This window comes from Pyrgilauda ruficollis, unplaced genomic scaffold, assembly GCF_017590135.1.
Source record: "Pyrgilauda ruficollis isolate IOZ18807 unplaced genomic scaffold, ASM1759013v1 scaffold13, whole genome shotgun sequence".
In the NCBI taxonomy this organism is placed as follows: domain Eukaryota; kingdom Metazoa; phylum Chordata; class Aves; order Passeriformes; family Passeridae; genus Pyrgilauda; species Pyrgilauda ruficollis.
In genome coordinates, this window is record NW_024511432.1 from 5,204,367 (window position 1) to 5,224,537 (window position 20,171).

Consider the following 20,171-nt stretch of genomic DNA (forward strand, 5'->3'; position numbering starts at 1 on the left):
CATTTTGGCTTAGCACAGGCTGAAGTTAAAACCAAAATAACTGCTTGAAATAGGAGTGAATTCCCACAGAGGAAAAGAGGGAGTTTCCTTTTTTTTTTTTTTGTCAGTGCTCAGGCCCAACTCTTATTTACATAAGCCTGGATCAGGTCTAGCCTGCCCAGAGGTTGGAAGGAATAATGGGAGATGAAAAAAAACCAGAAGAGCCTGGGGTGGGATTGTAGGAGTGCAGAGGGACAAGGGGGTTAGAGACCAGGTCAAGATGAGCAAGGGGGGTTTTGAGTAACTGGTGACCAACATCAGAGTGAGAGGTGGGCCAGATGTCATGGGGAAAGTGTTCCTGAAGAACTTGGCAGGAAAAGCATCTCCTGGGTCAGTGGGCTCTGGGATTGTGTCTGCCTGCATCTGGCAGGGAGCTGGAGATACGTGTACTTCCCAACAGCTGCTAAGCAGAGAGATTTTTCATCAGAGATGAACTTTTCATCAGAGATGTACAAAACTGAGATAACAATTTCCAAGGAGTAAAAGAGTTGAGTTGAAACAGGAGGGAATACACAGATCTGTTGATTGAGATGATGCACCTCTTTATTATTATTATTATTATTATTATTACTAATTGCCATTGTTATTGCTGGTGTTGTTATATTATCTGCTGGCTCTTGAAGCTTGGTAGAAATTGTAGAAAACTAAGCCAGAAGTGCCATCCACAGACAGCAGTCATGGCCTCGATCCCAGGCTGCTGGGGGATTGAACCCATTGTTCTGGTTTGATGCAATAACTTTTCATAAATGCACAATAGGTCACAGGATTCCTTGAGAAGTACCCAAAGGGCTGTTGCCTCTTCCAATTCCATTATATTTATTTCACTTTAAAGAGCAGCCCTTTGGTTTTACCAAACCACGTGTCTGGAACCAGAAGGAGAGAGCTGTGCTTAATACAGGTTTGTTTTTCTTCCTTCCCAGTCAAACCTCTACCCTACAGTGGGTCTCCAGACTCCAGGGGAGATCGTGGATGCCAACTTTGGGCAGCAGCCCTTTGTGTTTGACATTGAGGACTACATGAGGGAGTGGAGGGCGAAGATCCAGAGCACCATTAAGCGGTTTCCCATTGGAGACAGGCTGGGAGAGTGGCAAGCCATGCTGCAGAAGTAAGTCACTGCCTTGGTGTTCAGCTTCTTCCCCCTTGTTAGGCTTTAAATACTTCTTAAGTGCTAATTTGTGCTCTCTTATGGCAAAAATTGCCACTCTGTGCATTTTGCTCAAATTGTTTTACCCTCTGTTCTGTTGTTTAAGAGTCTTTCCTGTGTAGATTGCAGCTGTTTTTATTGTAAAAGATATGGGAGAAGTTTTCAGCCAGAGATTGCGTGGAAGCTTGTAGGAATGGAAGGACATACATTTTGGGATGATAAACTGCAGGAAGGAGAAGACACCATAAAAACTCCTAATATAGGAGAAAAGTCAGTGTGTAAGCCAGCTGAATTCAGAAATGAAAGAGCAAGAAATAGCCTAAACCAAAGGCTTCCAAATCTAACTGAAAGCACAATTGTGGCATTTTATAAATTTATGAATATTGAAAGCACTTCTCATTGCAAAGAGGATTGAGTGGAACTTGATGAGAACAGTTGGCAGGAGTTGTCAGAGGTCAGGAGTGTTATTGATGCTGTTATTTGCCTTCCAAAATGGGACCAAGTTAGAGAGCCAGGACCTCCCTTAACAAGAGCTGTTGATTCTGCTTCAGTGGGACCAGTTTATCTCTGTGTTTGTTCCTTGTGTTCTCCAGAAATTTTTCTTCTGATCTGCACAGTGGGATTGTCAGGGTCACCACTCTGGAGCTCCTCCTGTAGAGCTCTTGGGCAGAAGCACTTGTATTTCAAACAGCTTCCAAAAATTACATACCTGCCTGCAATGTTATGCCTAAGAATGATTGCTGACTCATAAAATACTAATTTCTCGTACTGAAAGTAGCCAAGTGGAGTGTGTGCTTTGAGCTGTGACTTGATCAGATCAATGCCAGCTTTATCATGAGAAGCTTTGAAATCCTGTTGCTGGCTTTTTAGATTTTGTTAAAATCCAGTGAGCCCTAACATTGAGTCACTGTGTCCTGGGAAGGCAGAAATGTGTTAGAAATGGTCTGTTCAGGAAGGTGGTTCTGTTGTGTTTGTTTTCTGACAGTGATACTCTTCCCTCCCCAAGATTTTTTTAAAAATACAGCTTTGAAGAGTGTTAATGTTTTTACAATCAATGCTGACAGTCACAGATTAAAGTATCTGTGAATGTGCAGAATTCATAAGGAGATTGAACTACTAAAGATATAATTCCTGGCAAATAAGTGATGGAAGAAATTCAGGACCAGATCTTTTCTTCTTTTTTAGATCTATGTGAAAGCCATGAACCTCTCTGAGGTTCAGATTTATGTCTCTATAGGATGTCACTGGCAGTAACACAGCATTGAGCCCTTACAAGTGACCCTTTGAAAGCAGTCATAAATAAATACTGTATATGCATTGAGATTCTTAATATTTTTTCCACTCTGTAAAGTGAATTTAGAGGCCCCCTCCTGTTTGCAGAGGACCAGGCGCCTATCTTGTAAATACACACAGTTTAGACCCAGAAGTAGAACCTTGGTTATGTCCTAAACATGCTGAGATTCTCAGTGAAATTGCAACTTCTGTTGTGTTGGTTTCTTTTTGCTCTAGTGTGATGACTGTTTCACTGGTGTCTCATCATCTCCTTGTATTTTCTTTTATTTTCTAGTATGGTTTCGTCATATTTGGTTCATCATGGGTACTGTTCAACAGCAACTGCCTTTGCCAGAGTCACAGACACCACAATCCAGGAAGAACAGACCTCAATAAAGAACAGACAAAGTAAGTCTCTCGGATGTCACTCCTCAAGTGTGTTCCCTTTGGGACTCTGCAGAGGAGTGAGTGCTGTAGAAGTCACTCCATGAGAGTACAGAGCTGTGCTCAGCACTCTGCTGGCCTGGAGCAGAGCTTTGGAATCTCTGCTAGGAGCACTTTTCCCATCATCACTGCTTTCCACCCTCTGCCGTCTTTGCCTGGAGAGCTGCCCTGTTCCTTCCTGTCCCTGTCTGCTCTGCTTGTCCTTTCCCTGAGTTGAGATCATTGTGCCCCAGAGATCCCTTTGGATGTGAGCTCTTCACTGCAGGCTGGTGCAGCAGGGCCAGGTCCATTAGCCTGGGCACAGGGATTCGACACATCCATTTAGTTTCACTAGGGCTCCGAGTTAAGGACTCTTCCAGTCCCTCTGCACATTGTGATTTCAGGTAACTTTGACATGCTGAGGACTTTTCAAATTCACAGCCAACGTGTTAAGCTCGCACTGGGTGAAGAATTTGTGTTCTGTGTCTGTTTTGGTTGCTGCTGTTTGCTCCCAAGTGGCTCATCTCTCAGCTGGCGGGGCTGTCAGCGCTTTTGGTCCTGCAGAATAAGGCTTGCAGCTTCCTCCTGCTGTACCTTTTTTTTAAACATTTCTATTCACAGGCTCAGCCTGCAGAATGGCAGAACATTGGTGTATTTTCTGCATTCTCCTGGATGCTGAATACGAGCCACATGCCTGTACATTTCCCTTCCCTTTGTGAGCTGCTTCTCGTGTGACTGTTACGTATCAGAGCATTGTGCCCCTTTGTGGCTTGCTCTCCATACATTGCATGTGCTTAGCCAGCATTCGGGTTCATCTGGGGACTCTGCTTTTAAATAACTCACAGTTGCTGCCTGTTAGTGCTGATGGGCTTTGTGCTTTCCAGGTCATGCATTATGCAAGCCTGACCCCAGCCAGTGCTCCCAGTGGTGTGGGTTTAACTGGCAGAGCCTGACGGGAGGCACGCGAGATGCTGCCGGCTCGTTTGTCTGAGGACAGGTGACAAGGCAGATGGAGGGAGGAACACAGAGCCCTGAAGTTGGGCCTTGAATAAAAGGTGTGAGGAAAACACAGATGGGGAAACAAAAAGAGGGGGAAATATAAAAGGGAATGACATCTGTGAGAGTTGCCAAACAAGGCAGAGCAGAGCTGTCAGAAGCAGCGAGACGAGAAAATGGACGTGCAAGAGAGTGAAATGAGAGCTCTCGTGTTGGTGTGAGAGTCACGGCTTTGGTTCCAGATTTCAACTATAATAACAACCAGATAGACACTGGGAAGTGGGAGACAAGACAAGTCATTGCAGTTTGTTACTGGGATTGTTAATGAAGATTTGCCAGACTGGGCTTCCAACTGCTCCAACATTTTGCGAAAGCCACAGCCTGTTGTTATCAGAGGCCCTGCTTGCAAAGCACCTCGTGGGCCATTCCAAACTTTCCCTCTGCTGTTCATAAGGAGTGCTGGAATAAAGAATGCTGTTTTAGTTTTAAGTACGTTTAATTTTTATCTCTAAGTACACTTAGAAAAAAGAAATGTGAGTCTCTGTAGATCAGCAGCTTCTCTGAGCTTTCAGGGATCTCAAGTTGAGTCTTGCACTTGTGTCTTCTGACCTGCTGAGGAACATACATGGGACATGAACACCAAACATGATAAGTGTCTTCTGCCTTGTGTCTTGGCACCTTCTAGAAGTGTACTAGTCACTGAGCTGTTTCTAGTGTAGTCACTAGCAGGTACTTCTCTCTATTCAAAACATAGTTTTGTTGGTATAATTACTTCTGCTTAGTGGTAGGAATATTGTGGAAGCAGTGCTGTGATTTAAGACCACAGACCCTCTAAGAGTACTCCATTTATCTCATACTGAACCATATGTTTGCTTCCAAGCTTGAACCAGACAGAGAATGTAGTATGAGGGTGACCTAGGAACTTGGCCTCTGGAATTGTCACTTCCCCAGCAGCCTCCTTGTTTCCATCCAGTTGGCATGTCCTGCTTTTGTTTCCATTGCTGCAGAGCTATGTGACTAAAGAGCACCCCAACCCACTTACTTCATCATTCAGATCCATCTACTCTTGATGGTTTTTTACTGCTAAAAGATCCTTTCACATTTTCACAGGGTTTTCCTCCCCCTAATCCATAATAAACCAAATATGGTCTCCAGTTCTCCCAAGCCCTTGTGCAAGGTGGTCATGGGGGACCTGGATGGAATGGATGAGACAGCTCTTTTAACTGTTCCTGTGGGCTGGTCCTGTGTGTCACCAGGTCTCCTTTTGCTTTCAGGAATACAGAAGCTAGTATTAGCAGGCAGAGTGGGAGAGGCTATAGAAGCCACCCAGCAGCTCTATCCTGGCCTCCTAGAACATAACCCCAACCTGCTCTTCATGTTAAAGTAAGTATGAAAAGCTGTATGCTCCCTAATGCTGAAATGTGTAAATGAAGGAGGGAATAAGAACCTGCCTGAACATCCAGTCTGTCTGCACACCTTGCTTTGAATTCACACTGTTTGAGCTCCCTTTGGGAGGCCTTTGCACAGTGCTTGTAGCATCATAGATGTACCCCTTTTGTTGCTGCTCAGACCCAGTATAGCTTTGCTTCATGAGGTCAGGCGTAGGTGTGTGAATTTTAGTTCTGCTGACTGCCAGAAATTCCTTCAGAGAAGTTTCTTTACTGCTCTTGTGGAAATCTTGCAGTGCTGGAGCAGTGTCAGTCTCTGTGAAGGTTCCTAGAAAGGCAGATGTATGGAAAAGGCTGTCTGGGGTAGAGATTAAAGGAAGAAGTGTCCCAGTTCTCCCAGCTGCACAGAGTGGTTCTCCCCAGACTTCTGAGACATATAAGGACAATTCTCAGTCAAGCTAAATGAGGAATTGTCCTCACTGTGGATATTGCATTTTATACTCTTCCTTCTCTATTTTCCATTGGCCGCCAATATTTTTAGGTTGATGGACTAGTGAAGGAATGATTGTATTTGACAGATTAGTACCCTGTCCCTGAAAAAATCCTCCACAATTGAATTTTGGAGTACCTGCAGAAGAGCTGGAGGTGAACACTGCAAAAGAACAGTTTTTTCTTAGCACAGTGTAATTAAACTTGATTTTTTGGGAATATCTCAACATCCATTAGCATCAAAAGTGAACTTTCCAAACTCCTTCCTCCGTAGCATCATCAGAGCACTCACAATACAAAGGCACCAGGAGTGTGAAATGTCTTTCTGAAGGTTTCTAGGACTTTCCCAGTGGGGCCCAAGGCAGGCTGAGTGCAGAGCATCCCGGCTGTCACGCCCCCTCTTGTCCCTCTTGCTCCCATGAACTCAGGTGCCGGCAGTTCGTGGAGATGGTGAACGGCACGGACAGCGAGGTGCGCTGCTTCAGCGCCCGCAGCCCCCGCTCCCAGGACAGCTACCCCGGCTCCCCCAGCTTAAGTCCTAGGCATGGATCAAGCAACTCACACCTTCACAGTACTGGTAAGTGTGTCCTGTTGCCTCCACATGAGGAGAGCACATGTGGATGTGGTGGTGTCTGACATTACCTGCTGTTTCCATGTGTTATTCTCTGAAACGTTCCTTTCCTTTCCTTCCCCAGCTGAGGGGATGTTCTTTTACTGTGGGTGTCTCTCCACTGTCACAGAATTGGTTTTGCATTAGTTATTTTCCACAATTGTCTGCAGAGCAGGTTTATTTCAGAATAAAGAAGCTTTTGAAGGTAGTCTTCTACTGCAGCCACCTGTGACTCAGTGTTTCACTGATGGAGTGCTGAGAGGAGGTCTGGAAAGCAAAGCCTGTTTTCTGTACCTTGGAGTCTGCAAAATGATTGCTTTCCAGAAAGAACTGAGCAGAAGCTGCTTTGCCAATGAAGCAAAAGGTCAGGGGGATGCACTGCACAAAAGCTTCTTCCTACCCCATGGACTTTACCTTGCAAGCTCTAAACATGTGAGAAGGGAACAGTTCTGTTCCAGTAAAACCCAGCTCTGGAGCATCAGCTCTTTGGAGTTTGGGAAATTAAACTTTAGGTTTTGACATAGAAAGAACAAGATAAATGAGGACACTGGAGATATCTTCCCTAGGTAATTACTGACTATAGCTTTGGAGATGGAATGAGCCAGGAGAAATGACCTGCAGGGCCCTTGGAAACAGGCTGAGCTGCTTCACTGAGCTGTGAGCTGCTCACAGCCATCTGAGTGTGTTTTGGGTTGGTATTCCCACTGCTGCATGTGACAAACTTTGGATAGGCAAATATTTAAGGAAAAGGTAGACAATTACTTGAATAGTTCCAAGCTGTCACTCACCTTTCCAAGCCAGTATCTTTGTTTGCTGTGTTGTGAGAAGCCCTGGGTGTGTTTCTTTGACTAGATAGTCAGAATGATCCCATCAGTCCATAAGAGCTCTTGGTAGTTCCCATGTCTACATCTGCAACTTGCAGTGCAAGGCATTTTTTTGTATATATTTGTCTCTACACATGGACATCATCTTCCACAGTTTTCTGTCAGACCTTATTCTTTCAAAAGAGTGATAATTTCATCAGAGCACATTTCAGAGATGAAGCAGAGCTGTTGCTACTCTGAACAGGCTACTCTGTCTTTTTCTTAAAAACACACAAAACAGCCAATTTGAATCTTTGTGTTGGCTGTGATAGAAAAAAAGAAATACATTCCCTGCTATAAACATAATTGTGGGATCAGCTGATCAATTTGGATATATCACCATCACTTCTGGAGAGCAGCCATGCCAGGTCACATCATTTAGCCAAGGTCCTGTGATCAGTATTGGTTGCCTGGCGAAGAATATATGAAGATGACAAGCCCATAATGAGGTTTTTCTATTTTAGAAAATTTAGCCCCTGTCAATTCTGATTCCATACAAAACTTGTGGTAATGAATTTGTGTCAGTGTGTTCTGCAGCTTGATAAGCACCTTTTGTGGAGGAGCAGGTGAAATTTCAAGCCTGACTCTTAGTGGTTTCTGTTCTCCTGAGCAAGGAAGGTTAGCTTGTGCTCTTTAGGAGGGTTGCTTTTATTTGCTGAGTGTTGTGTGAATCAAATACATCCCTAACTTTAGATAGGTTGTGGAAAGCCTGGACAGTTCTGCTTTCAACAGTATTTTCTGTACTTGTGAACTCTTTCTGCCAATCTCCAATTTACAGCCCATTTTTAGAACTTCATGAAGCTCAGATGTTGCTGGTGAGCAGTGGGGTTCCTTTCATATTCATTTGTGTCTTCTCTAAACCCCATTGAATTTCAGAATGATAAACCATAGTTTAAGATCTGCTGTCTTATTTTGCTTTCTTCCTTTGGGGCTTGGTGTCCTGCTAAACTCTTGGCTTCACAACAGAGTGGCATTGTCAGTCTGGTCTCATTTTTCTTTCTTCTTGGCTTTCAGGAGCAGATAGTCCAACCTGTAGCAATGGAGTCATGTCCACAAAAAGCAAACAGAGTCACAGTAAATACCCAACACTGAGTTCATCATCTTCATCTTCCTCCTCCTCTTCCCCTTCATCTGTGAACTACTCGGAGTCCAATTCTACAGATTCTACCAAATCTCAGCAGCACAGTAGTACGAGTAATCAAGAAACCAGGTATTGTTTTTCCTCTGGAGACACCTGATGGGGGGTGGGATGGTGAGGCAAATCTCAGTCTGCTTTCTAAGGAGCCAGAAGGGCATCTGTCTTACCCTTTTGAGCAATATTGTTATCTGCAAGGTCACTACTATGCCCAGCAGACACAAACCTGTTCTGGGTGCCCTGCTGTGGCTCACACTTGGAGGTTCATGTCATAAGGAATATTGTGATGCTCTTGTTTCAGGCACCAAGCTGTCCCATTACACTGATGCCTTTGGATGCCAGTGTGATAGTTTTCCAGAAGCTTCCCCAGTCAGCCTGGTGTTGTTTCTGCTGCCTCAGCCAGCCACTTGTTCCTGCTGAGCAGCTTTCCTGCCCTGTACTGTGTGAGGCAGCAGCTCAGGCCACAGTGGCTTGGTGCATTGCCCTCTTGTGTAATTTCCTTGGGCTGCTGTTGCCCTGTTCCTTCCAGGTGAGCCTCTGAGCCAGCAGTAATTTGTTCCATGCTGTGACAGCAGGTCAGACTGAGCCTCCCTTCTCCAAGAAGCCACAGGTGATCCAACAGTTCAGTGCAGTCACTGCTGCCTTTTCTGGAGTGTGGAGCAGAGTGAGCTGTGGTGAAAACTGAGCTTTCTTTGGGCTCACTCTCCACACTGCTGTTGCAGGGCTGTCTAAAGCCTCAGTGGAGCAGAGGGTGTCACTGTGATTAAAAGAATCTCTTGTTAATTGCAGCTGGCACTCATTCTTCAAGTGCTGTGCTGAGCACGGCTTGCAGGGCAGTTTGTAGGCTCATTTGTGACCTCTGGAGAGCCACCTAGCATGTAACTGAGTGAGAAACACTTGTTCAGACTCAATTTACCAGAATCATTTAATGATGCTGGATTTGTCATTCTTTGTATTTTTTTAATGTAGAGCCCATGTTCCAGTAGGATCTTCTCATAATTTCAATTAATCAGTAGTTAATCAGCAGTCTCAGTCAGCCTGCTGTCATGGGCATTTAAGTGTTTAGTGGTGCACTGTTTGCAAGGACTGGGGATGTATCATAGCCAAGATTTTCCTCCTGTGCAGTCTCTGAGTGTGTTATCTGTTACCTGGCTGCTGTTTACTATCCCAAGTATCACCACTTCCTGAAGGGAAAATGAAAAATGTTCTGCACCTGGAATTATGACAAGAACTTAGGGAACAGAAACCTGTTTCATAAATTGTCTTCAGAAGCCTGCAACAATTTTTGCTGCACTGACTTGGACCATGACTCCCAGTAGTCCAGCTGGCACCTTTTCTGGTGTGCTGGCCATTGCTGGGCACTGTTTGGCACATAAGCTCTTAATTTCTTTCCTTTTTAATTTAGACATCTGACCTTTCTTCCCTCCTTTCACTTCAGTGACAGCGAGATGGAAATGGAGGCTGAGCATTACCCCAACGGAGTCCTGGAGAATTCCTCCACCAGGATAATGAATGGCACCTACAAACACGAGGAGATCCTGCAGACAGATGAGTCCAGCATGGGTAGGTCCTCAGGGGCAGGAGGGGTAAAGGAACATAGGAGCTGGTGTCAGAAGTTAAAACTGATTGAATTCTGGGGAAAAAGCATGTACTTTGGGCTGCCTCAGTGAATGAAGTGCCTGCTTCATGGGGAAAATTAATCTATCCTGGAGCTAAAACTAGGTCTGGCTTTTCATAGACTCCCAGCAATGCTGGTGGTATTTTGGAGCAGGGAAAACAATAGGAGTCAAAGGTTTGTTCCATGCTGGTCATGAAATTGAGCTCAGAGCAGTCCTGGCAGAAGTGCCTGCCTGCTGGGGAGCTGAGCTGGGCTGTGCCAGGCTGGTGATGTCCAGCTGCAGAGTGGCCTCAGCACAGCTGGCAGCCATGAGTGTCTTGTTTGTGGGTGCTTTAGCCAGGAGGGAGCAGAGGAAGCAGCTACACTGCCTCTGAAACTGATTCTTGCAGTTATGAAGGCTCCTGTGGCCACTAACACTGGGAAGCTGGTGGTGTTGGCATCTCTGACTGAAAGTTTTCTGAGTCCAGGATTTGTTAGACCAGGGCTTTCTGGGTTATATGCCCTGTTTACATACATGAAAGGGTAACAGATGGAGTTGAAGCTGCCGGGATTTTATCAGGACACTTGATTTGTAGGTAGTTCTCAGGCATTAAAAAGAGCTCAGATCTTCCCTGTATCTACCAGGCACTGTGACAAGCCCACTGCTGGCTGTTGTAGGGCAGGGATCACAGGAAGCTTCCACTGGGATAAACTTAGGGCAGGAAGCAGCTGCCTGTTCCAGAAGGGAGTTTGTGGGTATCCTGACACACAGTGGGCATTGGTGGGGAATGCAAGATGATTGTTCCTTCTCCACTGCTTCTCCTTAGAAGACAGCTGCCCCCAGAGGCAGCTCTGTGGAGGGAACCACGCTGCCACAGAGAGAATGATCCAGTTTGGACGGGAGCTGCAGATCCTGAGCGAGCAGCTTTGCAGAGAGTATGGGAAGAACACCATGCACAAAAAGATGCTTCAGGTAAGCCTGAACCTTGTGCTGCATTGCAGCAGTTCTCTGGGTCAGCTCGGGGTTGTGGGTTCCCTTGCAGATACCTGAGTGGCCCCCACTTCTGCACCTGCTGAGCAAGAAGGGACCTACATGGGAATCAGAGATCAACCAATGAATGTAGAGCATCTGCACCCAATTCTCAGCACAAGAGGGAAGAAATGCAGCTCCTGCCTGGCTTCCTGGAGCAACTGCATGCTCTTTTTCTCTCCAGGTGACACTTCACCTGCCTTCCCATGCTGGCTTCCCTGCCAGGTGGAGGGGGCACCCTCTTTAACCCACTGTCTTGATGTCCCACTATGGTCACTTGCTGCCAAGAGGAAAAAGGCCATTTCTTTTCAGGAGGTAGGCACCTGTCACCATGGTGACTGCAGGAGGTGCCCCAGCTGGACTTGGTGGTTTTCCTGTGTGTTTGCAGCCCTGCCTGATCTCACTATTCCTTTCTGTTCCCTTACAGGATGCCTTTAGCTTGTTAGCTTACTCAGACCCTTGGAACTGCCCTGTCGGGCAACAGCTGGACCCGATCCAGAGGGAACCTGTGTGTGCTGCTCTCAATAGTGCTATTTTGGGTAAGATCTGGTTCCTGGGGGAGTGTTTCCCCAGACATACCTGCTCTCAAGGGCTGTCCTGTGACAGGCAAACCTGTCAGAAATACTTGTGTTTAGCTTTGGCCTTTCTTTCTGTTGCTGGGGACTGTCAGGGCAGTAATGCAGGAAGGGGAGTAGGAGGGAAGCTTGCAGAGAACAGATCCCCTGATACCCTCCTATTTTGACTCCCTTCCTTGCATATTCCTCAACGTTGCTCCCAAGGATGCACCTCAGGATTTTCCTTCCCTGCTCACTGAAGAAAATGAGATCTCTTTGGTGCATTTCCTGCCCCTCTCCCTTCATGCTCTGAACCCACCTGAATAATTTTGTGGGCTTTACCAGGGTTCTTTTCCAGCTGTATGGGTTAGCAGAGTTCAGCCCTGGTATCATCCTATTTTCTAGGAGGGAATGCAGTTGCATCCTCTGCCCAGATTGGCTCCGTGTGCCCAGGCAGATTTCCTATGGGGTCTGTGCATCTCATACTCATTGTTCCAGAAGGAGATTTAGAGATTATCTTCTGGGGAAAGGAACAACTTGATGGACGTGCCCATGAGGGCTCATGTTCTGGCTGAGCAGAGGAACAGAAATCGCATGTTTTGGGAGGGAGGGTCCCTTCCCTGACAATCAGCAGCTGTTTGTCCATTGCTTGAGGAGCATGGACAAATTGCTGAGGGCTGTCACCAGGGAGGTGTGGTGTCTGGACATGCTTCATCACACAGGTTAGCAGCTAGCTGAGGGTTCCCTCAGAAAATATGTCTGTAAAGGCATGGTGATGAGGGAGTGAGTTCATGCAGGGCCTGGGCTGCTGTGCAGCCTTGCACAAGTGGCAGAAATGGAGAGGTTGCCTCCCAGCTGGGACCAGATTCTCCTGTCTTTCCTTATTCCTCCATGCTTTGATATCTCATGTTTTAAGGATTTTCTGGCAAACAGCATCAGCAGTAGCTTCGTTGCCTTTTTGTTGCTCTGGCCAGCACCGCAGCACTCTCTCGAAGACCCTGCTGAGCTGTGGGATGTATCATGGGTGGTGGGGTGAGTGCAGCAGCAGCAGCAGCAGCCTGGAGCTGGCAGTATTTGGGAGCAGCTTCCTTGCAGAGCCAGCACCTTCTGCCAGGGATCTGGGCTTGGTGCCCAGTCGGGACAGAGAGAGGCCCGAGCACCGGTGAGCCAGCACCAGCCAAACCTCTTCTGAACAGCTCTTTTCTTTGCCCCCACAGAATCTCAGAACCTGCCAAAGCAGCCCCCGCTGATGCTCGCCCTGGGCCAGGCCTCGGAGTGTCTGCGGCTCATGGCTCGCGTGGGCCTGGGCTCCTGCTCCTTTGCCAGAGTAGACGATTATTTGCACTGACAGCCGAGCGGGACGGAGCTGCCGTCGTGGAGTGCTGCCCTTCCCCCTGTGCTGCTGCCACTCTGCACCACCACCTCGTTCGATAGCCTGACCTCCCTGCCACCAACACCCCTGTAGCACACACACACTGCCTGTGCAAGGACTGAGTGAGTCCCTCAGCGTGTGGCTGTTCCTGACCCCGGGAAGTCTGGCAGGTCTGACCCATCTCCTGCCCTTGCTGCGGCTCCAGCGGCGCTCAGTATTTCGCTGGTTATTCTAATGTAGCACCTTCTGATGTAGGGATTTTTCTCTTTTTGTTTTGATTTGAGTTGTTTCTTCATGGTTCCACCAATATTTTATCTGGAGAGTTTTGCTGAGCTGGTTTATGCTGATTTACTGAGGAAGCTCATCAAGTTGGTGACAGCTTGTTCTTTTCTTCCCTTCTCCCTCCATCGTGCACATACAGCATCATCCGTGCTAGTAATCCGAACTCTTCTCACAGTGGCAGTTCAGAGGGATTTTTTTTTTAATTTTATTTGAATCATGTTTATTAAAAAGGTCTCTTCCACCTCCACAAAGTCACTGATGTATTTATTGCCCACATACTTGATCCCAGCCACACACACCATACAGCTCCTCAGGAGGCCGGGTGAGGTAGGTCCTGTCACGCACTAATGATGGAAATTGGAGGAGCCTGGTCCTTCATGGTGCCTCTCTTCAGAGCCCAAGGCTCTCAGTCTTGGCTTTGTGAGTGGGAGTAGAGGATTAACATTGCCTGCATTGGTGATTGTGCTATAGAAGCATCTCACAGCCCTGAGAAAGAGATAAATCCAGCTCTCTGAACAGCTGGAGGGACAGGACTGATGAATATGAAGTTATCTGCCACAGTATGGTAGAACCAGGTCATGTGAGTTGGCCAGAAATATCCGTGGGCGATGCCCTGGTGGGCTGACAATTTTTAATTAAATAGCAAATCCTCCATTTTTCTCCATAGAGGAGGGCTCTGCCACTAACTCAGTAATAACAGTATTTCCTGCCCTCTCCCATCCCTGTAACAGTGATCTAAATGAGCACTTCTGAAATTTGGAAGTGTCTGGAGAAACCTGGGCTGAGCTGTGCTTGTCCTTGCAGGTGGGACAAGCTGAGGTCAGGTTGCAGGTTGGGGTCAGTACCAGCTCTGTGGGGCCTGAGCCATTCAGAAAGGAGCAGCAGTGTTTCTTTAGGGATTATTAAGATAATTATTGAAGTTCCGGTCCCAAAAGAGGCCAGCAAGGATCTGTGGGTGAGTAACCTCTGAATAAAATGGACCAGTGTGTCCATGCTGTGTGCCAGGCCCAGGGACTTGAGTGCTACTAAGCATTCAGCCCACCTGTGAGTGTTTCTGAGGATGTTCTGTTACCTGGCCAGGCTGCCTGGCAGCACTGTGTGCTTTGCATCCTCTGCTGTACCATTAGGAGATGGCAGGTTCAGCCTGGCAGGTTCTGCACCAAATTAATTTTAGGTCAGTAGCTCTGGGGAGGACCCAAGGGAGCTCAAACCAAACATGAATTTTACTGCTGTTCAGGAATTTTTTTTGGAAGGTCAATGAAAGATGAACAGGTTTTGTTGAGGTTTGTCCTTAAAATGGAGGTTAGCCTGTGCCAGGGCTTCAAGCATCAAGAGTTTGCGTGCCACTGAGAGGAAAAGTAGCAGCAGCCCAAAGCTTTAAGGATTTTCTGGATTTGCAGGATGGATTTGCAGCTGGCACACGAGGTCTGAAATTTAGGCAGAGCAGGGGAGCAGGTGCCAGGACAGGCTGTGGCAGTGAATGTGCAGATGGTGTTGGAGATGGTTGGGAACATTATCCCTGCCTTTTGGTGAAGGTGTGCAGTGTGTAGGGGCAGTGGTGTAAGAAGCAGGAGGTTTAGAGCTGCAGGAGATGCTTTAATCAGATCACTGGTACAGCTGCAAAAAGCAGAGGGAGCTCTACCACAGCCTTTCTTCCAGGGAGACGGGCAGAGGCAGAGAGCTGCAGCAAGCAGAATTTAACTTGCCAGTCTGGGGCTTCTCTTCAGCTCTTCTCCAGGAACAGCTCATGTGCCTGAAAGCTCATCTGTTGATTGCCAGCTCTGCTGGTGGATCTTAGCCCAGCCTGCTGTCCTTGCCTTGCTGCAGGTGCAGAGATAACTCAGTGAAAGGTTTCCTTCCCAAAGCCTCAGGTCCCAGATGTGCCAAGGCAGCATGTGAGCTCTGCCTGGTGGGATTCTCCTGCAGGTTTCCATTCCTCACACTCAGGCTGACAGCACACTGCTGGGCTGATTCTGGCTGCTGAGGTTGGAGCACTCCAGGACCTTGCTTTGCCTTCCCTGTCTGGCAGCTTCCTCTGCTGTTGGTCACCACTTGCAGCAGTCTGGCTGCAGTCAGACCTCTCTCATCTTCATAGCATCACCATCTTTATCTTTCTGAGGGTTTTTTTATTCCTTCTCTTTGTGGTTTCTTTAAGCCAAGTCTCTTCATCATGTGTCATATTAATGCCCCATTTGGTCTCTCAGCAAAGCTTTGCTGACTGTCCTAGAGTCCTGACTGTCCTTTTTTCATTTTGGTTTCACTACCAAAAACCAACCAAGAGATATTCCTAGATATCTGGTTATTTTGGTGCCAAGAAATGTGTGATGGATGTTATTTGTTTTTTTTAATTTACTTCAAGTGTTCTGGTGGTTTCACCAGTGGTTTCTGCTTCTTGTACTCAGATTCTGACTAATGTGGCCATGACTCAGTATGGGGAAGATAAGTGTGTTTGTGGTGAGATGTAGGTCCCAACCTACCCCTGATTCCTAGATGGGATTTCTGATGTGGTTTCTCAGGTTGTATTTCAAAGCCTCTTGCCTTTGAATCTCCCTGGCTGCTCTTTGATGGTTCATGTTAGCTGAAACTTGGATTATTGCAGTAGTTTTTAAAAACACAGCTAAAATGGAGTCTGTAACACTGAATGTGGCTGTACACCTAACCAGAGGCTACAAGGCTACATGGCAATTCAAAAGTGACTTTTATAAAAATTATTTGGGTTTTGTTATTCCAAGTGCCTCAAGCAACCTGGTCACTGCTCCCAAGAGTCCTTCAGTACAGCCATGTTTTAATGTGGAGCCTGTAGGGGAAACTGCTGCTTTCCCATTCCTGCTGAGGGGACAAGGGCTCAGCAGGGCTGTGTTGCAGTGCTGATAGCACTGGTGCAGGATTTCCATGGTGTGTGGTTGACTCACAGGCTGCTCTCTGCTGGGCTGGCTTCAGAGGCTGGGATGTTTTCCAGAGCTCAGCTGGACCCTGCACAAGCAGTATTCCTCAGCTCCAGGAGAGGCTCTCCAGCTGTGTGTCCTTCCCAGGACCTGGGAAATGCCACTGAATGCTGGGACAACTGAACCTTTTCCCAGCTGTCCCCTGATGAGCCCAGAGGCACCATCACAGAGCTGTGATCTGGAGCAGCAAACACACTCCAGCTCTGTGCTCTGGACACCCCAGCCACCTTCCTGGCACTTGGCACTGCAGCAAGGGCCTTGCAGAAGGAAAACATTTCACAGGGACCTGGTGGAACCTGATTTCAGACCTGCACACCCTGGGCTTTGGGTGTGAGTCCAGTGCTCTGCCTGTTAAGTGGCCTTTTGAGAGGAGCATTTCGGCAACTCCAGACCTGGAGCCTTGGTTAAAGTGTCCTTCTGTGGAGAGAGCTCCATGGAGCTGAATTACATCACAGGCTTCCCTCCCCATGGACAAGGGTTTCTGCTGGCCCCACAAGCTGAGAGTGAGAGCATCAAGAACTTTGGAGTGAGATGCACTGGAGTAGCTGGGATAAGTGTTTCTTGGAGGAGCATCCACCACATACACCTGGTAATCAACCTGTGACCATTTAGTGGCTCTGCTGGGTGCATTCCAGTTGGTGGATATCTCTCCTGTACCAGGGGTGCAGCATCTTGTTCCTCCTGTTCCTCTTGGAACCATCTTGTTCCAGATGATTCCTCTTGGTACTCCATGAGCCTAGCTTAGCAAGTATTTAACCAAAGCTATTCCAAGTCTTAGAGGGTTGAGAGAGCTCTCAGTCAAGCTCTCCTGTGAGCAAGGAGGGCAGCAATCTAATTCCTGTGCATCCTGCAGTGTGCTCACAGAGCCAGCTGCTTTTGGGAAAACTTCTTACTGCTACCAGCAAAGCTTTCTTGCTTCTCTGCCTCCCACAATCCCAGTATTCCCCCAGCTGCATGGCCACAGTGGTGTCTGCAGTGCTGTGGGAGCTGCTCCAAGACCAGGGCCAGCTCTGGGGCTCTTGTCTGTGCCAAGCATGGATGTGGCAACTCCAGCTGCCCTTCCTGGCTTGTTCTTCCCTGCTGGCCTAAAGGGGCAGGTCCACATGTGACAGTCCCTTTTTGCCACCCATCAGCTGCAGCTGGGCTGGCTGCAGCACTTCTGCCATTCCTCTGGAGTCTCTTGGGAGCTGAGCCCTCGTGTGTGGCCAGAAGAGCAGAGAGGCACTCCCAGTGAGGCACTGGACAATGCACAGCATCCAGCCTTCAGGGGAGCTTGTCCAGTGGGTGCTGTCCCTCAGGCCATGGCAGCCAAAGCTGGAGCTTGTTGCCTTGGGGTGTGAGACAGCTGTGGTGAAAGGTGGCTGCTCTTTCCATTTCCAGCACCTGGTGGTCCTCTCTGTGCTGCTGCCCACTGGATTTGGACACAGGAGGTGCAGCTGTGGCTGGCATGGAGAATGGGCTCCTCTGGGAGCATCATTCCTCATGGTTACCTACACCCAGGATCTTCCCATATCCTTCCTTCTCTTTTTCACAGTGACATCTCAATCTGTCCTCAAGCTGTGTCCTTGTTTTTCACGTTTTATTAAGGCATCTTTACCATTCTTTAAATAGCTTTGTTCTTGAGGCTGCCTTGAAAAACTGGAGCAACCAGAGCTGCTGGAGGTAGTTCTAGGGATTGAATGTGTCATTTTCCACCTTGGGTATCAGGGATGATGAACATCTCCTCCTTCAGCGAAGCAAGCCAGGCTGGATTGCAGCTGTGCTTTGGTACCTGTCTGTGTTAACATGTAGCACATGCTGCTTAGACACACGTTCCAGAGTTCTGCTGTCCTGGGGTTGGTGGAGAAGGTGACCTGTGGCAGCCAGGCTGCAGAGCAGTGTGTCAGTGCCAGGAAGCTGTGTGGTGCACCACATGGGATGAGGGAGTTCTCCCCATAAGAAGCAGTGCAGACTTGAACTGTCCTGTGGCAGCAGGTGGACAGAAAGGTCCCTCACACTCCAGTCCTGGGGCAGTGAGGCCCCGTGGAGCTGGTGACAGCCTGGGAGAAGGAGCAAGGGCTCCTCTTCCACCCAGGAAAACCTTTTGCAGGGGAGCATCTTCCTTCCAGCCCTGCCAGTGTGAGAGCAGCCTCAGTGGAGGGGCAGGAGAGAGCAAGTGTTGGGTCTCCAGCTGTACCAAGGTGTTTCTGCAGAAGGACTTGCCAGGGGACAGGTGTTTCTGTGTGGGGACATGCCAGGGGACATGCTGGCTGCTGCTGGGACCCTTCTGCCCCAGAGGGATGAGTGAGGGAGGGAACTGCAATCCAGCAGTTCTTGGTCAGATCCAGAGCTGGTTGTGAGCCTTGTCCCATGTGCTGTGTAGGGGCAGAGAGCTGGAGGAAGTGTTGCTGGGGCTGTGTGAGGGCAGCTGCAGCAGATTTGGGAGAAAAAGGGAGGAGCTGAGAACCTGGAGACCTCTTGTATAGCCAGCACTAGCTGCTCTCCACCATCCTGCCCTGCAACAAGAGGGGGCAGGTGATGGATGAGTGAACCTGACATGTCTGTCCCTCTCCCCACATCCCAAACCAAAGCTCAGAGCCTGCAGCTTGAGCTGGAGCAGTGTCCAGCAAGCCAGGGCATCCTCCAGGCTTGAGGAGCACACACACGTCCTGCCAGCTCTTTATTTCCAGGAGGGAAGCTTAACTCTCCTGCTCGTGGGAAACCCACAAGTCCTGTGTGGAATTCACACTCACATCACCACAGAAACATTCCTGGAGGCCATGCAAACCTCTGCTCCTTGCTGAAGGTCCCGTGGCCAGGCAGACACCATTTCTCTGGTCACTCCACTTGGGTCCAGGGGTGTACTTGGACGTTTTTGCTCGGGAGGACTTCAGCCGCATCCTTCCTCCAGAAGGGAGCACAGAGGGATTTTTGTATGCTGGGCTTCTCAGAGGCTTAGACTTGGAGAAAGGAGAAGCAGCAGCAGCTCTGGGGATAATCCAGATTTTAAAGAAAATTTGAAAACCACAAGTATGGTGACTTCCAGACCAAGGACTGCACCGGCGCTGGATTGGGATCGTGTCTCTCGGTCCCGCCTGTGCAGCTGGGGAGGCAGGAGGAGGCTGCGGCCCCTGAAGCTCTCACACACAGCAGTGCAAGCCCCAGGACCTGCCCAGCACACAGTGAACTCTCCTCTCCTGCTGGTTGCTCAAAACTCAGGTATGAAATGCTCAGCTGGAGCATGGGGTGCGAGGTTTCCCGGCAGCCCTGGAGGAGCGGCCGCCGCTGGGCACAGCTCCCTGTGCACCCCAGGCTTCTCCAGGCCTTTGGAGGGAGTTTCACCTCTCTGGTACAGCATTGGCTACGTGGACGTTACACAAACTGTGCACATTGGTTCAGTCTACGCTTAGTATTTGTGAATTAAGTTATCTGATGCTTCGCATGAAAACTTCAAAAAAGGGGCTCGGGGGGGGTGGATTTTAACTGAGAAAAAGCCTATGAAAATATACTGGAAATATGGTAAAGAAATCGACATTCTGCTGTATATTGACAGAATTATTTTTATTAAAATACACATCCATGTGCAAGAGCCAGTGTGGAGCCGTGTGCTTTGTCAGTCTCTGCTCATCAGGGAAGGCTGTGTCCCCTCTGACAGGGGATGCACAGTCCTCGAGGTGTTTGTCCCCCAGTGTCTGATTCTGTTTCAGCTTCCCTTCCACCATTGCTTCCTCCCATGTGCTTACAGTTCATGGGCAAAAATGTCATTAGGGATGTTTTTCCTGTGCCATTCAGTATCCTGGAAAATACAGCCCTGAAGTGTTTTCGAGCCATGAGCATAAAACACGGATGAAGCTTTAGGCTGAGGATCATTTGCCCCATTCCTTGTTTTTGCCCTTCTGAGGTTTTCCCTTGTTTGCAGCTCTCCCATGAGAAGATGGGTGCTGCCTGGTTTTAGTGTCTGGGATCCCACCCTGCTCCCACCCTTCCCTGGCCCTGCGGAGGGCCAGGCAGCCAGGACGCCTCTGTCCAGCTGAAGGGGTTGTGTCCTCACCC

The 20,171-nt window shown here is 48.3% G+C and overlaps 1 protein-coding gene across 3 annotated transcripts in view; it reads left to right on the forward strand.

The window, feature by feature from the left end:
- Positions 1-19,707, forward strand: part of RANBP10 (RAN binding protein 10) — a 66,505-nt gene extending 46,798 nt beyond the window's left edge. For 2 of the 3 annotated variants that reach the window (XM_041459007.1, XM_041459009.1), the window contains 9 exons: positions 960-1,144; positions 2,751-2,863; positions 5,149-5,257; positions 6,180-6,328; positions 8,239-8,434; positions 9,798-9,922; positions 10,784-10,929; positions 11,414-11,525; positions 12,758-19,707. In XM_041459007.1, coding sequence (XP_041314941.1) covers positions 960-1,144; positions 2,751-2,863; positions 5,149-5,257; positions 6,180-6,328; positions 8,239-8,434; positions 9,798-9,922; positions 10,784-10,929; positions 11,414-11,525; positions 12,758-12,888 — 1,266 coding nt within the window. In that variant the 3' untranslated portion in view covers positions 12,889-19,707. The remainder of the gene's footprint in view (positions 1-959; positions 1,145-2,750; positions 2,864-5,148; positions 5,258-6,179; positions 6,329-8,238; positions 8,435-9,797; positions 9,923-10,783; positions 10,930-11,413; positions 11,526-12,757) is intronic. The other variant, XM_041459008.1, reaches the window with a different exon arrangement.
- The last annotated feature ends 464 nt before the right edge of the window (positions 19,708-20,171 follow it).